This window comes from Eubalaena glacialis, chromosome 1 (assembly GCF_028564815.1).
Source record: "Eubalaena glacialis isolate mEubGla1 chromosome 1, mEubGla1.1.hap2.+ XY, whole genome shotgun sequence".
Lineage (NCBI taxonomy): Eukaryota > Metazoa > Chordata > Mammalia > Artiodactyla > Balaenidae > Eubalaena > Eubalaena glacialis.
In genome coordinates this window covers 58,312,627-58,330,245 of record NC_083716.1, presented here as the reverse complement: position 1 = coordinate 58,330,245, position 17,619 = coordinate 58,312,627, and the positions used below count along the sequence as shown (strand labels likewise).

At 44.9% G+C, this 17,619-nt stretch overlaps 1 protein-coding gene across 2 annotated transcripts in view; it reads right to left on the bottom strand.

Annotated features, from left to right (window-relative positions):
- Positions 1-17,619, bottom strand: part of KCNMA1 (potassium calcium-activated channel subfamily M alpha 1) — a 735,999-nt gene that overhangs the window by 346,510 nt on the left and 371,870 nt on the right. For both annotated transcript variants that reach the window (XM_061197119.1, XM_061197100.1), the window contains exon 3: positions 16,157-16,218. In XM_061197119.1, coding sequence (XP_061053102.1) covers positions 16,157-16,218 — 62 coding nt within the window. The remainder of the gene's footprint in view (positions 1-16,156; positions 16,219-17,619) is intronic.

Genomic DNA, 17,619 nt, shown 5'->3' with positions numbered 1-17,619 from the left:
TCATCAGATTTAATAAGTGCCAGTACGTCCTGTGTCGTGTAGTAAGTGCTTTATGTGCAGTATCTCATTTACTGTTCTCAGAACTAAGGAGCAGGAATGATTATTATCCATATTTAGAGTTGTGGACACAAAGGCTCAGAGAGGTTAATTTTTTCCCAAGGTCACACAGCTAGTAAGTGACAGAGTCAGGATTTGTAACCAGGTCTACCTGCCTCCAGAGTATCAGTTTTTTTACTACAACAAAACACTTCTAGCGGGAAAAAAATGGGAATTTCAGAGAAAGGAGGATTTTTCTTCTTGTCTAATTGAGAAAGCTGAAATCCTGTGAAGTTAAGAAACATGTCCTAGGATGTAGAGTTCAGCAGACATTTCCAGTAAAATTTTCTTTCCACTGTCCTGTTTATGAGCCACAGCAGAAAAACCCCTTAGCAAAAATACAGCAAAACTATTGGATTGCCTCACATGAGAGGATAAATATTTGAAAAGGTTTATTTTGCAAGCACAATTAATACTAATAGGCATTAACTGAAGTCTGTTCTTTGCTTTCCTGGGGTCCAGTTTGTTTCTCTAATTATTAGGGCTCGGCCTCATTCGGGACATTAAGCACTTCATTAAGCTGAAATCCAAGTTAATTTGATTGCACAATTACAAACCGTCCCTGGCTGGAGATTGTCTCATTTGTCAGGTGGCAAGCAGGCAGCATGGCCTGATGATACACCGGATCTGCATTTTATCCCCAGCTTGAGGCCTCAGTGTTTTCTGGTTTTGACCTCATCAAGCCTTACAGTAGGAAAGTTAAACTGAAGCAGGGAGACAGATGTTCTCCTTACCAAAGCTGCCAAGGGCACCTGGAGACCCATCCATTGGGTCTGCAAAGGAACAGGGCACAGGAAGACTCCTGGTCACTTTGAGATGGCAGCAAATGGGGTGAAAACAGAGGCCCACTGCGCCCCGGGCAGCTCGGTCACGTGGGGAGCATGCATCCAGCAGCCCCCTTCCTGGCCCCTGTGCCCAGTTTCATTTTACCAGCTGCAGGCTCACCTGACAAGTTATTCAGCTTGGGTGTACACGGGGACCGAGGGGACAGATAATCACTTTCAATGGTGATTTTGCTGACATTAACAGACCGGGTAAACGCCACATTTTCTAAAGTAGTATTTCCCTCTCCTCTACTATTCATGCATGTGATCGAAAGACCTACCCCCAGTCTTCTCCAAGAGAGACCCTTCCTCCAGCCAGCCCAGTCCCCCCATTGACTCTGCTGTAAAGATGCTAGCCTTGCCCAAGAGAAGTCTGCCCTTGGCCCTCAGCTGCTGGGAGGCATTCTCTCAGTCCTTGGGATGTCATGTCTGAACAAAGTCTTTGCCTGGGGGTCTTGGGTCAGCCAGGTAGTAACAGTAAGATTGGGAGCAGGGGGAGGGTGGTAAACCACACAAGAAAGTCCAACAGTGTGATATACGTGGAGGCTTTGGGTCACGTGGAATCTATCAAGCTCCAAAGTGGCTGAAGAGTAAGGTCGGCCACCTGAGCAGTCACCCAGGTTTATGTGATTGAGTCCCAGTAAAAACTCCGAGGTTCAGTGAGCTTCCCAGGTTTGCAAAATTCCTCATACGCTGTTATACATCAATGCTGGAAAAGTGCCACTGTCATGATTCCAAAGGGAGAGAACAGTGTGGAAGCTCTGTGCTTGGTATTTCCCTGTGTCTGCCCTGTGCATCTCTTCCCTTGGCTGATTTCTTTTTTTCACTTTTTTTTTTTTTTAACATCTTTACTGGAGTATAATTGCTTTACAGTGTTGTATTAGTTTCTGCTGTATAACAAAGTGAATCAGCTATATGCATACGTATATCCCCATATCCCCTCCCTCTTGCGACTCCCTCCCACCCTCCTTACCCCACCCCTCTAGGTGGTCGCAAAGCACCGAGCTGATCTCCCTGTGCTATGTAGCTGCTTCCCACTAGCTATCTATTTTACATTTGGTAGTGTATATATGTCCATGCCATGCTCTCACTTCATCCCAGCTTACCCTTCCCCCTCCCCGTGTCCTCAAGTCCATTCTCTACATCTGTGTCTTTATTCCTGTCCTGCACCTATGTTCATCAGAACGATTTTTTTTTTTAGACTCCATATATAGAAAGAGAAAAACAAATACTGTATGCTAACACATATACTTGGCTGATTTTAATCTGTATCCTTTCCTTGTAGTAAACTGGTTGTGAGCATAACTGCTTTCAATGAGTTCTGTGGTCCTTCTAACAAATTATCAAAGCTGGGGGTGGTTTGGCGAGCTCCCTGAACCTGCAGTTGGTGTCAGAAATGAGTGGTCTTGTGGACTGCTCACCCTCTCCCCTTCTTCTGTATTATCTAAGTTCCACCCATGCCTGGGGACCCAGACCTAGTCTCCCTTCCTCCCTGAAGATGCCCTAAATTACTGCAGCCCAGAAAGCATACCCTCTTCTGGACTCAAAGTTAGTGTTTCTCAAGCTGCTTTTTAGCAAAACCCACAGGAAGAAACGTATCTTACATCACAAACCAGTACACACTTATGTTTACACAGTATATAGAGATCTGTATATATTACTGAAAGAAAAGTTTCACATAATCACATTGACCTTCCAGAGCAATATTTTTATCTAAGGCTGTTCAATCTCCTTTTTTTAAAGATGATTGCTGTGGCCCACTCTAATGCTTTTACAAATCAGTAACGAGTTGAGACTTGCAGTTTTAAGACACTCAGGTCTTGCCCACTACCTTGATAATTAATCACATCACTGCTTTGCAATACATCTTGGGTTTTTTTGTCCCCTTAACTTTAATGTGTTCACATCGTGTCTCTATTTAAAGACCTGATTTCAAGTTTCAAAACAAACCTCAAAAGGACAATAACAATCATATCTAATGCTTTTTTGGCCACTTTCATGCTGGGCAGTATACTAAGAGCTTTTACATGCATCACCTAATTCTCACCACACACTGCTCCAAGGAAGGCATCAGCATCATCCCTCGTCACCATTTTCACCCTACTGCACAAAGCTGGGAGAGGTTAACCAGCTTACCCAAGGACACACAGCACTAAAGTGGTAGAGCAGGATTAAGTCCATGAAGGTCTGATTCCAGAGCCTGCTGCTAACCACTTGGCAGCACTGCCTTTCCTTTCCACCCATTCTCATTCCCAGCCAGAGCCCCCCAGCCGACCTCCCTGCCCCTCAGTGGATGGGGTATCGACAACACACATGAATGTACAATCCTGGCCCAGGCCACTCGGGGAGGAGGGAGCTGGCAAAAGTCTCCTCTTCACTCAATGCTCTTTTCAAGCAAGGGTCAGTGACCTTCTGCCTGCACGCAGCCTTCTCAAGCCTGTCTGTCAGGGTTCCCCCCTCATTCATCTCTGGGGAATCTCTGTCTTCCAGAATGCCAGTCACCCCTGCCTGCTTCTCCCCATCCTGCCTTCCCTGCGCCAATTAAACTGTCACAGTCGACCGGCTTGGAGACAGGTGAGGGCAGCAAGAAATCCAAAGGAGGCAGGGGATTAAGGGGAGATGGGGCTTCTCTCAGAAGCCACTCTTCTGTTTTCTGTCAAACTGGTCTGAAGACTGGTCGGATGCGCCCACAATGGTCCCCAGCGACTCTCCAGTGGTGGGGAAGAGTCACAGCCTTGCGGAGAGGTGGCAGCTGCTTTTTGCATCTGTTTGGGCACCCCAACGATGCCCAGGTCCTGGTGCTCCAGAGCTGGGTCTCAGAAGGAGTGGTTTTGGCTGGAGATTATTTGCATCCCTGACTCACAGATCAAGGAGGAAAATTTCCCCTAAAAACAGGTGCTTACCCACAATGTATAAGAGATGCACAAAACAAAGAGTATTTAGGCTCTGCCCTGTAGACCCATCCCTCTTTACATACTGCTTTCTGTGTTGCCTGGTATTAAAGGAATAGCTGGGGGGTCTAGGGCCTCCCTTCCCTAGTCTCATTAGCATTGCCCCTACATTTTCAAGATTTCGAAAGCAGTGGCGGAAAGGGTATGACGCAAGAAGAGATATCCACTGCAGAGAAACTCACACTGAGACGTGTTTTGTACGGCAGAAGGGAGAGGATTCCCCATCAATCTCCGCTTAATCTTTGGCTATGAAGACTACCCTCTGTCTGCCACCTGATCTTAATGGCACAAGAAACAGGAATGAGTGAGCAGAGGAGCCAAGGATCATCTACAGAGCAGAGATCCTTAGCTTAGGGTTCATGGACCAACTCGAGGGTCCCTGGCAGGCAAAACTTCCTATAGCGCTCATCAAATCCCCGAAAAGGTGCTTGACCCACAAAAGAACCGCCACCATCGTACACAGTAATCTACACAGTGCTTTCTATCATTTTACTTGCCGCAGCTCCCAACTCTTCCTCGTTCGTCCTCCTCCAAGCATATGTACACGCATGCATGAGACACACGGGCACCACGTGCCCCCTCCTTGCCTACCCCCCAGCCTCACCACGTACTTGATAACAGACTGTGCTCGAAGGCACAGCCAGGCCGCATGGCTGCCCAGGGCACATCTCAATTATTAATGCCGCTCTTTACAGACCCTGCCTCATTATTCTTGTTCATGCTATTATGAAGAGGGCAAAATCCTTAATGCACTCCTCGCCCACTTGCTCCCACTGCTAGAAGAAAAAGCACGTGCCAGGTGGAGTCATCCAATAGCCTCACGTTCTTCACCTTTCTCTACATACGGACTCTGCAGTTCCCTCTAGGGCATCAAGATCAAGTGTATCTCAAACTGGGCTGTGGGTTCATTTTCTGCATTTTCTGAGGGGGCTGGGAGGACGAGGTAAAAACACCAGCTCTCAAAGGAAGAAACGGGGACTCTGTCTGAATAGGAGGTCTGCATGACTAGGAACATGGGTAGAATATCTTTGTTGAGAAGGACAAATGCCTTACTGTAGATTCCAACATCTAACAGGTAGACCCTGGAGCCCTACCTATGGTTGCCTCCTGAGAGAATCATGATCAGTGAAAGGTAGTATGAGTTTTTTCCATTTGGACACCAGACTGATGAAGCAGCTCTACTAGAATCAGGGTTATCATAATGGAATGGTCATCTCTTTTCCAGCTCTGAGAATATCTGAGCTCTGGGTTCTGCATTGAAGCATAGCCTAATGCTATCCTAAGATTAACTGCCAAGTTTCCATGTAAAAAGTGAAAAGTCAAGAGATAGCGATATAGCTCAGACTTGAGAGCATATCTGGGAAGAAAGGTCCAGAGATGCTTTCGATTTTGTTTTTGAAGGGGCCATAACATAAGAGTTTCATCAGTTGACCCTAACGCTCAGCAAATTGGGAACTTTAAGGGTGATGAAACTACAGCCAGGGTTTATCTATGTTAACCCATGCTTTTATACCCACGTATGTTAGAAATTAAACCAAGGTTCATGCAATGTGCCCATTTAGCCGAGCAAGTCAGAAAATAGTCTCGAGCAATGATCAACGCTGACATGCTTAAGTATAATCACCTCTGTTTTGGTCAAGTTAATACACTAGTAGAACAGACAGATTTGGGCCTCTTTTCTTATAAAGAATCTGACAATTTAAGGGGGTTATGTTCACTTCCATTTATGTCCTGGAAAATACACTCTTGTGACTTAGCAACCATGTTTAAAAAACTCTTGCAGTTCTTAAATAAACAGAGTGTATGTTTATGAGGTCCTAATGACGTTATTTTCAGGGATGATGTAGAGTTAGTGATATGTGGCTTTGGGGATTTACAGTAAGTTGTGGGTGATTTATTGCTGTGACATACAGTATTCGCCTAGAGAAAGGTGGACATTCACTTATGCAGTGTTGGAAGACGTGTTAAATGGGAAACAAGCTGGGGCGTGTAGAGATGAAGGACTCCTCACCATGGAGAGAGAAGGGCCCCTTTTTGGGAGACAGAGGTCCAAGAGTTAAGAATATTTTCTGGCACTCAGGGAGCAGAGCTAATTCAAGACCAGAAAGAGAGACAGTTTAGAACAGAGATTGAAAACGGCCTACGGAGGTGTTTTGTTTGGCCCATAGAGTACTTTGAAAAGTGGTGGAGTCACGGGGCAATATTTTAAAACTGAAGATTCAACATGAAGGCCCAATTTCTTCTCTTCTCTCTGAAACGGGGGAAGATCTGCCTGTACGAGTCTGCATTTTTGCTTGGGGACAGTCAGCCGGAGCTGGGAAGTCATTTCAGGCAAGGCTTGGGCTCTCAGCTCCTCCTGGACCTCACATACCTGCTTGTCTCATTTCTAACATCTGCCCACCCCTTTCTACTTGAGCTTGCAAACCTCAGTGCAGGAAATGGTCTTTTTTACCGTGGTACTTTCAGTGAACAGACCTCTTACACTGGCAAGACTCATTTTCAGATATAAGAATGGACAAAGCACATGTGTCTCCAAAACGCAACAGGAAAGCAAGATTATTAGGTTTTCTTTTAAAAATTGACATATCCACGGGTGCCATTTTTGATTAAATGATGGGCTGCTAACGTTAGTATTTCCCAAAGCCAAGTCATAAGACGTGGTTTGAAATGGAATGTTTAGTTTTGTTTTCTCATCTGAAACAATTAGATGACACTGGGAGGGGTGTGGTAAGAGGCGTCTGTCTCTGGGCATGTTTTCTTATCTGTGAAAATTTCCAGACGGTTGGGGCTGACAGGAAGGGAGGAAAAAGAGCCAACTTCTCCATCAGGCACCGCAGACCCAGGGCCGAGGGCCCACCACACTTCCAGCCAACCACAAAAATGGCTGAATTCCAATTTCTTTAAAACCAGAAGAAAACAATAAATATAACAATGAATAGGTCATAATGACTCTAGTCTGGATTATACTCACCTTTATAGGAACACGGCAGTAAAACATAACTTTTAATATTCTTTTTGGAGAAAGAGACTCAAGAAGGCAAAAGTACCTAGAGCCCACGAAAATCACCGTGCAGCCCTCCAGGCAAATGCTGGTCTCCAGGCCAGCATCTCGGGTTGAGCCGTGGCGGGTTTGCCCATCGCATGACCTCACTTAGCCAAGACTGTCATCCCCCCACGCCCCTGGATGCTCTGCACGTGGCAAATTCATAAATGAGGCCCCTGTAAGGCACATTACACCCTGACCTCAGTTTCAAAAAGACGGAGCAGCTGCCTTTCAGCCAGCCACTTCTGGAAAGTGTCCAAAGGTTTTCATCATGTGCAACTGGAGAATAGGTATTACCACCACTAAAGACAGTTTGCTTTTCTGATTCTGTTATGCCATTCTGAAAGCATTCTCAGTCCTTAATCTCGGTGGCCAACTTCAAGGCAGGGCTTTGCTGGACTCAGCACAGTCTGAAAACAAAATCCAAGAGGCCAAAGTGTGTGCCATAATGAGAGCCCCTCTTATGGATTCCTAGAGGTGGGGGGTGGGGAGAGACTGAGTTTTCTGTCTCCTTAACTCAAAATCTCCCCAGGGCCAAAACACTCTATGAGATCCAGCGATCTTTTCAGCTTCTGAACCTTCAGCACTTTTTGTTAGCAAAGCTCATATTAGAAATTGATGATACATAGCCTAGTGATACCTCACTTGTTATCTTGTTTTGTTACCTCATTTTTCCTATATTTATGGCTGGACTTCCTGAACCTTGTGAAAATATATATAATTTAAACATCTTAATGGAAAAAAATCTAGCCTTATACATAGTATTTGAAATCCCCTAATACCTAGAAAAATGTCTCACACAGAGTCTGTACTTAACATACATCTATTACTTTATTGATACCTTTAAGGCACATGGCTCTCAGCCCCATCTCTGTTATTATGATGAGACTGGTGGCCAATCCTCCCATGCTATGCTTTCCCATCCATTTATAGGTGGGACAGGACTGTCCCCTACATACACACATGCATGCACACACACACAAACATACACATGCCCTTCTCCCAAATGCTGGGAGCAGTGACATGTACATCCAGAAAGTCCCAAGGGCATCCTTACTGCAATGGATTCTATTTTTACAACACAAATAACTCATCACTGACCAGGGTCTCCCCAAAGCTTTAATTTGTCAGGCTGTCAGGAAGAAGAACAAGAGGAATAAAAGCAAAGGCAGAGGTCACGTCTGTGTGCAGCCCACAAACCCCGTGATGAAGCTGTACCAGTCAGCACCACACCCCAGCATGACCATGGCTGTGTTAAGCATGAGTTCTGTCCCTGAGTTTGGATTAAACCATTCTGAGCTCTAACCTTTCCCTCCAGCTGGCTTCCGTACTGATCTCTTAGGCAGTTTCTGAATGCAGGTCTGGCTGTGGCTTTAGGTAAAGGACCAGAGCTGCGCAATGGGGAGAAGATCCAGCCCTCTGGTGGTATAAACACATGTTAATTGCAGAAGACACAAATAGCTAACGGGTTCTTAAAGGGAATGCATCTTCTTCATCTGCCCTGAAACAATCATTCTTTTTAAAGAAAAAAAAAAAGCCAGAGGGCTGAGAGAGTGTCAGATAATCCAAGGGTTTCTTTTTAAATTCTAGAGAGTGGTGACAAGAGAAGAAATAATTCATTCTAATTTTGGAGGGTAGAGTAGATATGGATTTATAGAAATAGTTATCAGATAGTGTTTTCATAGGAGAAACAAATGAGCAGTGGGGCAAAATGTCCTCAAAAGTTATGTGTAACAAATTCCAAACAGCCCAGACCAATGCATTCAGCCTGGTCAACCTTCCACAACAGAGCTGAACTCTTACTTCCCCTCTGAAATAGTACAGGAAAAAAAAAAAAAAAGAAAGGAAGAAAGGAAGAAAAGCAGGACCATAAAATCAAGAAATTCAAAGCCTCTTGCCAATGGGGATGAAATAAACTAATCTCCCAAGCACCCACCTGGCTGGGTTTGGTCTTTTCCACCTGGGATTATCTTTGTTCTTTTCCATGTCCCTAAAGTTTCCCCCAAGATAACAGCCTGAAACTCCAGAATTGGGTAAAAGGTCATTATTGGCATTGCTAGTCAATGGATAATACTCACTATCACATCTTTATTCATTTTTTATTTAGTAGAAAGAAACCAAAAGATCAAGTAGAGAAGGGACTGGACTGGGCAGGAAAAGCTCTGACTTCTGGCTCTAGCTCAGCCCCTGGCTGGTTGAGTGACCTTGAGAAGGTCACTCAGCCCTCACTCGGCAGGAGAGGACGCTGAAGGGGAGGGAACAGTGTTACCGGCTGGACTCTGAAGGCTCTTCAAGTTCGAGCGTTTTATTCTAACGTTGTCTTTTGCAGTAAGCCTGGAAGGTCTAGCTCCATCTTCCTTCCCGCTCCTAACAGCCCTTGATTTTTGCCTCAGGAAACGCCAAAGATGAACAGTTCCCTTGATGCTTCTAAGTGCGGTCGCATGCGGTGCCTGTGTCTCCCTCAAAGCGAGACGTGAGCAAGGAAGCCGAGACCACTGCACAGCGTGGAAGACGGAAGGAACAAGAGTGCTTATTACCCCCTTGGCATACCTGTCTTCTCTACCAGGTTTACAGCCCACTGATGAAAGAAGGGCCATTTGCAAAAGCAGATGAGGTAGGATGGTTGAGTTCGGGTTGCTCCCATGCCTGAGAATCAAGGGTTGCCATTCAAGGCTAAATTCTGAAAGGGGACAGGACTTCCCATCGGGAGTTATTTACAGCCTCTTTGCCCCGAAGGCGTCTCCTCTTCCCCCAGCCTGCAGTGGGCTCGCCTCCTCCACCATCTGACATGCCATTCTTTCAACAGCTGCTGGCTCTCCTGTCTTGCTCCCTTCACAGATGTGCAGTGCTGTTCTGAACATCCCGCCCTTGAACTTTCCCTACCCATAATTTTCCAAACCAAAGCCTGGCAGTAAAAATGTCAGTGAGGGATGGAGAAAATCGGGGGGAGTATTTAAAAAGGAAAAAGAAAGAATAAGGAGATGCTTTACACACACAGTGATTTGTGTTGACTTCCTCAACAAAGGTTAAATGCATGCCATGACTTCTCGAAAAGGGCATAAAGGGGGAGAGCTGGAGCAGATTTCTCAGAACACTACCAGAAAGATCAGGTTCCATAAAGGAGCTGGGTCCAGAATAAAATGGTGAGCTTCCTTCTCGATGCCACGGGCTGCCCAGCTGTTCCTGCTATGGGGCAGGGGGTGTGCTAATGGTGACAGTGAAAGTAGCATTCACAGTCCTTTACAGGTTACAATGCACTATCGTGGGAGTAACCTACACTGTCCTCACAGCTCTGCCAGGTGCCCACTACAAGGTCAACACCTGTGTGCACTGCGGGTAATAACAAGACTGGAGGTGGAGGCTGGATATCTTACATGGTTTCAAAGACCTCCAAAGAAACCTCCTTGGGATCAAATTTTCCTAAAGTCCACGGGTTTGATATGCACACAATGCACTAACTAAACTCTGTAAGCACACAATGCAAAACTATAACAAATTAACTATACCCTGCAACTCTCTAAAGAGATAAAAGAAACTAATGGGGAAGCAGAGCCTCTCTGGTTATCTACTTTAGTCTGCCAAATAACTGGCTCAGAGACCTAGGTAAGGATGGGGAGGGCAAAGGGACTTTCCACCGGGAAAGAATCCCTTAAGTCGGAGGGGTCCTTAAGACATGATCAACTTTCCCTGTTCTTTGCTAACTTGACCTTAGTCCATCACAAAATGCTGCCACTCCACTGAGATGAAAGGGAAGAGAGTATTTTTTGAGCCACAGTTTAGGAAGAAATGAATCAAGGCCCAAACAGACATGAGACAGCACATCGCCCACACGCCCCATGTCCCAGTGAGAAGGCTCACAGGACCCTCGTGAGCACAGCTGCCTTGCAGACTTGGCCCCAAAGGTACGAAATGGGGAGATGAAGAACAAATGAGAAAACAAGGCAGATGAATTGGCAGGATGAGGCTACGTGACCTCTCTTGAAACATCTCACTGAACCCACGCAGTCACTTCCACATCTGGAATTTTACTTCCTGACTTGGAAGAGAGGTGCCTTCAGACACATGGATTCAAGTCCTGGCTCCACGACTTACTAGCTGCGTGGTTTTGGGCAAATGTTGCAGTTTCATCTGTAAAGTGGGAAAGGTCATAGTACCCACCCTATCAAGTTGCTAGGAGAATTTAATGAGACTGAACATATAATTCATTTTAAAGTGCTTAGCGCTATACCTTGACACAGCACAGGATCAGTGAATGTTCTTCCCTCCACTGCCCGGCCTTCTCTTCCCTTTTAAGGAGAATTTCTAGGCAAAGGGATTAGAGCCTGGCTGTGTGAAGATTTGGGCAGGTAAAATGGTGGGGTAACTAGCCAGTTCTGTTAAAGCTCTTGGTATCCCATTACATCAATGATGCCCACGTTATTTTTAGAGACTATGAAAACAATCTGGTCAATTTCTACTGCAATCTTAAAGATAGTTTTCTTTAACCATAGCCAACCTCAAGCAATTTGACCGTGTGGAAAATATTCAGCATGATCACACTGAAGCTGTCTCGAACGAATGAATGAATGGATGGATATAAAATGAATGAATCACTGAGTACAAATGTAAAATTCTAAGGACTGGGGGAAGGCCCCTTTCACATCGCAACACCGTTAGCCTGGAATCTGGTCCAAATTTTGGATGCTCTCCAAAACTTGTGCTGCTTTTCCCTTCCCCTTCCTAACGTGCATACCCCCCAAAACAGCACTGCTGACACCAGAAGCCGAGAGCAAAGACCGGTGAAGTCAGCAGGTGCCCCCACTGTGTACCAGCCATTTTGGAGCAGATAAAGTCATTAAGGAAAAATTTAACAATGTATAACCTTTCAGCTTTACTCTGCTCACAGCAGGTAGCATGCCTTTTAGAGACACAAGCCAGCACTGAAGTCACCAGTGAGCAGGACTTGACCTTCATTTTCCGTGTGTGCAACGTTAAATATTCATAATCCACTGAACTGCAGCATAAGAAGTAGTGGAGTTTAAACATGAATCAAAGGGATAAATATTTTCACACAGGTGAGTCATCCTTTCCAAGAATACCCCTGGAAAAAATGCAAATACCCAGGGCCCTGAGCCTCTACCTCTTCCAACGTTCTTCCCTTGAAATCCTAGAAGCAGCAGGAACTGATGCATTATGCAGTCCATGAATCCTGCCCTCACACTGACATCTTTGGGTCTTTTTTCTTTTTTTGCTTTATCTATTAGAGAAGAATTACTGATCCTATGTCAAAGGGAGGAAATAGACAGGGATGGGACCAGCAACGGTGATATTATCACCCACGGGGTGTCTCGGGGCACTTCTGACTTCGTTGTACAATTTTTAAAAAATCTTTGCTTCACAGAAGATCAGAATATGTGGGAGTAAAGGGGGGGGGGTGTAGGTATCGAGAGACGTCAAAATTAGAAGTTGGAGTGCCTTAAATTGGGCACCTTTAAAAAGAATGAAAGTTAAGAGGGTAAATCCTAGGAGTGCTCATCACAAGGAAAAAAAAAAGTTTTTTCTTTTTCTTTAATTTTGTATCTATATGAGATGCTGGGTGCTCACTAAACTTATTGGGGTCATCATTTCATGATGTACGTAAGTCAAATCATTATGCTGTACACCTTAACTTATACAGTGCTGTATGTCAATCGTATCTCAATAAAACTGGAAGGAAAAAAAGAAGGAAAAAGAACTGGAGTTTTTTGGGATAGTATCTGCCTCGTGTGGCCATTTAATGTCTTTGGGGGGATGGAACTACTGTGTGTGGTGGGCTTAATGCTTCTCTGTGTCTGTTAAGGAATCGACATCTGTGTCCATCCAAAGATTGGGTGGAACATCTCCCTCTGCTTGGGTGTTTCTAGACAGTCTACTGCTGGGATGATGAAGCATAATGTTAACATAGTTTCATGTAATTCTCTTTGGCTTTCCAATCTAGGAGCTCTGAGCACAATCTGTCTCGGCCAGATAGTAATCACTTGAGGCTGCACAAGTGATTCTTCTGTGGCGACCACTCTAAGAAAATTAGACCCAAAGAAGGGCTTCCCAAACCCTTGAAGGTAAAAGACCTACTCAGGGATCCATCTTGACTTAACAATGGAAAAGGAAAGAAGTTTGGGAGAAGAAGTCTTTGGAAATGACTTACCTGCTGCCTCTTGATGGTGAAATAAGCTTTGAAAGGTTAAGAAGATCATAAACCCACCAATTATGACATTTATCTGAAGTGCCTGTCCACTCATACAACCTGCATTGGCCTGCCCTGACAGTGAATTAGCAGAGCCGACCAACAGAGCCTGTTTTCTATATTAATGTGCGTTCCTTGCACTATTTAAAGGGCTAGGTCAGAGAGCCTCACACCTTGAACTTGTGCTGCTGGGGCATTCCCCACCATTTTGGTTAAAACTCACCGAGACAAGCCATTTCACGGACCATGTCTGCCCAATTAGGTTCACACAAGGGAAAGCCTATGCACTGTCTTTTGATTTATTTATTTGAAGAGTATAAATACTAACTAAAATTCACCTGAAGAATACTAGGTACTTTTTTCCAGGGTGATGATTTAGCGTAACTTCCAAGAGACGTTTGAAGCTCTCTTTCCAAGATGCCCAGATGGCCAGCCAAACCACGAGTGTGTAAAACTGGTGACAGTTTTGAATGAAAGGGAGGGATGAATTTTAAGAATTTACATTCTGCTTTCTTACCCGCTTTTCATTTGCATCTTATATGTGGATAGAACTTCTTATCTTGTTTACTATGCTTGATTATAATTTATCTAATGGGCTCTTTTTTCATTCCTGGGAATGAATGTATGGCTTATCGTGGAGGTAACTTTTTGATTCTACTTTAATTCATCCCCTTACTTACACAGTAAGCATCCTTACTGGCTTTCCCCAGGAAGATAGTAAACCCTTGGTATTGACTATGCTGATGAGTTCCCCCATAGGACAAACTCCTGGGGTTTGACCTCAGAACCCAATGTAGTAATTCCAGTGAAAAGTAGAAAGGGCTACACAAATAAATATAAGATCTTCTTATAAACAAAAAAGATCACTATGCCAAACCACTCAGTTTAGTGACAGAGAAGAAAGACTGAGGTTAGGATGAGGCTAAAATAGTCCCCAGAGAGAGTGAGGACAGTCTTGGTTCTAAGATTCTTGGCATTTTTGCTGGGAAAAGCTGAGCACAGGACTGAAGGTCCATCCTTAGAATAGACTCTTTGCAAGTCCATAAAAGAAACCAGAACCAGAGAGGGTTCCCAGTACTGGCTTTCCCAGGCTCAGCAGAATCATAACTAAATCCAAAGGACACTGAAGTAGTGCAGGGCATCCAGGGAAGAGGGTCTTGCCTTGGGAGATTCTATTCCTTTCCCTCCTTTCATGTGGAGCTGAGAACACCAAGAACTACAGAGCGAAAGACCGCCCCATAGTAGAGACTGTAAAAAAAGAACACAATTCAAATCCATCTTACAAGAGCATTTTATTTCTGAGAAATACAGAGGAGCAAAAAGGAAGAGACAAGGAAAGAAGGCGCCAAGGCATCTGTCCTTCTGGCCGATCACCACACTCATCTCCACGTGAGGGTCTGCCTGCTGGGGCTCACAGACTACATGCCGGAAACTACTTTCTGAGCCCCGGCACACAAGTTGGCAGGGTACGCACCCCATGACTTGTGAGAATACTCCTCACCCCTGGGGAGAAAATGCAGAAGTAAGACCAGGAGCTTTAAAAGATCTTTGGTTCAATTCAAATATGATCGAGAATTATTAAGAGGAGATATTTAAATGGGGCTTACCTTCAATGACATACCAATTGGAGTTTTCCAAACTTAAAAAAACTCTTCTCTTTCTCAGCCAGGAAGAGCTGATGGAAGAGGGCGTGGAATCTCAACTCCTAGAGGACTTTTAAACGCCCCTCCACCTGAGATGGGCAAGGGCAGCCCAGCCTCGTGCATGGGGATGGGCTGAAGGACCGCTGATATTCTAGATGTGGCTGGTTCCCAAAGACAGGCGATGATGTTGTCTTTATTTTCCTTGGCATGATTTTGGCTCAACACCCAAATGCACAAAATCCTTTGGCTGGTGACCAGTAACTCTGAGAAATTCAGAGTTTAGGCATGCATGAAATTACTACAGAAAAAGAGCCACAGAAAAAGAACACTAAGCTCAAAATTCAGACACACCAGGCTCTGAGCCAACAGGGATACCAAGCAGGTTTTCTCAGATCAAACTCCAGCATCCAGGTGTACCAGGGTGAGAGTTCAGGGAATCAAAAACACTCTTACAGTGGATGATGTAGGCAAAGAGCTCAAGGCCACCATCCAGGTGTCAGGTGCATGTCCCCACAGCAAGGAGTCAGACCAGCTCAGCTCCAGTTTCCCAAATGCTGTCAACTTCAAGCTTGTGACAGAACATTTGGAACAAATGATGTACCGAGGGGGTGACACGTGCAGGAACCAGGGCAGAACTGGCTGCCACCTAGCAGCTCTGCTCAGTGCCCCCTTCTGCCTCCTTCAAAGCCTTTTCTGTCCATGGCTCAGACGGACCCCACCCCAGGCTCACCCCAGAGCACCAGTTCACTCAGCTGGCACCCCAGGGGTCTGCACGAGTGTCCACTATAGGAAATCTCAGATGGCCATGGGCCTCTACCTCTGGGAGTCATCACAAACTCCTCCATCCCATCTCCTTGCCTCCACAAGTCAAGAAGCACCAGCCAGTGATGCTTCAGCTGAATATTCAGTTGGCAGGCACAAAGGATAGCATCAGGCTTTCTATGCTGACCTCCAATAAGAGTAAAGCTTTGGAAACCCTCACAAGAAAAGGATCCTACCACCACGGCAAGAATGGCTCAGACCCTCACGGACTGGACACCATGACTCTCTGAGAGGTTGCAAATTCACATCAGAGCCCTCTTGACCTCTTGACATCTTCAGTGCAAATACTGCATCAGGAAACAGCTATTTGAAAATCAGTAATACCCAGGGAAAAGGTTTGATGACCTCAGATTCCTCTCCCACCCTCCTAGGCCAGCATAATCAAAGTAGTCTTCCTCGTGAGAGCTTGCTTTCCCCCTTCAGAAAATCCGCACAGACAGCCCTGCCTTCCTCCAAAAGCCTTCCACACTCAGGAGGCTCTTGCAAAGGTTGGTGTTAAAGTACATCAACTGATCAATGTAAAGGCTCGTGATGGTTTTAGAAAAGAGGGCAAGACAACGTATTTGAGTACTCACTTTGACGAATCTATGAAGTATATTACAAGTGCACCAATGCTGAGAGCAAAGACTAAGACAACCTGCAAAAGAAGAGAAAAACACCATCAGTTAAGAGCTAAATGCTGGGAAGTTTACTTATTTATTTTTTGGACACATGCAGCTGCAGCTCGGAACATGGTGTTTTCAGGGGCCTGCTTGGCAATGTGGTCCCCTTGCTACGCCCACATACTACCCTGCTCGTGGCTCCTCACCTCACAGTGGATAGCAACCTCACTGCTGGCCAACAGGGGTCAGGGCAGACTTTTGTATCCCTGGGCACTGGGGTTTTATCTGGCCCTGTTATCTCAGGGTCCAGCTTCTCTGCAGCTGAAGTCAACACACTTCAGTGGGAAAAAAGCAGGTAAAAAAATTGCAGTGATACAATTTTTCATATTATATGTAACCTAAGCCCCAAAGGAACTCAGAGACAGGGACATCAATTTTTAACAGCTTTGCTGAGGTATAATTTACATACCATAAATTCACCCATTTTAAGTGTACAATTCAATATCAATGACTTTGAGTAAATTTATCAAGTTGTGCAACCAGCAGTGTAATCTACTTTCAGAACATTTTCATCACCCCGGAAAAATCCCTCCTGCCCATTAACAGTTAACACCTGTTCCTACCACCGACCCTAAACAAACACTAATTTACTAACTTACTTTCAGTTTCTATACAAGAAATATCAAAAAGCACAAATTTGGTGTCTGTATAAATGTCCATATATGCGTACGTATGCATATTTATGTTCATTGCATGAACGCGTGTGTGTGCTACTTCTCGGGTATTCTGGAGACAGTTTAGGCGCAGGAAGCCAAATTAGGTAAGACGATTGGCCAGGTATATGACAACGTTGTTCTTCTTTACACTCTTCACTCAAAATTAATCACCACTGATACAAAAGACAGTTTTGGCATCTCCTTCAAAGGATACCTGTCACAGTAAAGTCCATCAAACGAATATGCAGCAGATAAGGCTGATGCTGACACTTCTGTCCTCACTCCACACTCTAATTTCTTTCTTTACTCCTTCACAGAGGAGGCTAGGAGTGCAACTAAAAGGATGTACAAAAATAGAAAAGACGCCAAGAGCCAACAATGAAGCTTGAGAACAAAAAATAAACACCACCATCACACATAATGCCAGGGGGCAATAAATATCTAGTAGACGTGCTAATATCCTAAAGGGACTGCAGGGTGAAGGGTGTGAGAAGTGTCAGCCTCTTCGGCATATCTTCAAATTGACATCCCTGTGGCATCGGCTGGTGGATAGAGGTGAATCCCGATTTATGTGACGATTAGGCATGATGGAGTCGTGTGTGTGTGTATGTGTGTGTGTGTGTGTGTGTGTGTTCGCATGCACATGAGCCCAATTGGCTGATAGAAAATGAACTCTGCATACGTATTCACTTAAAACATTACAAAATTCCATGGAGCTAC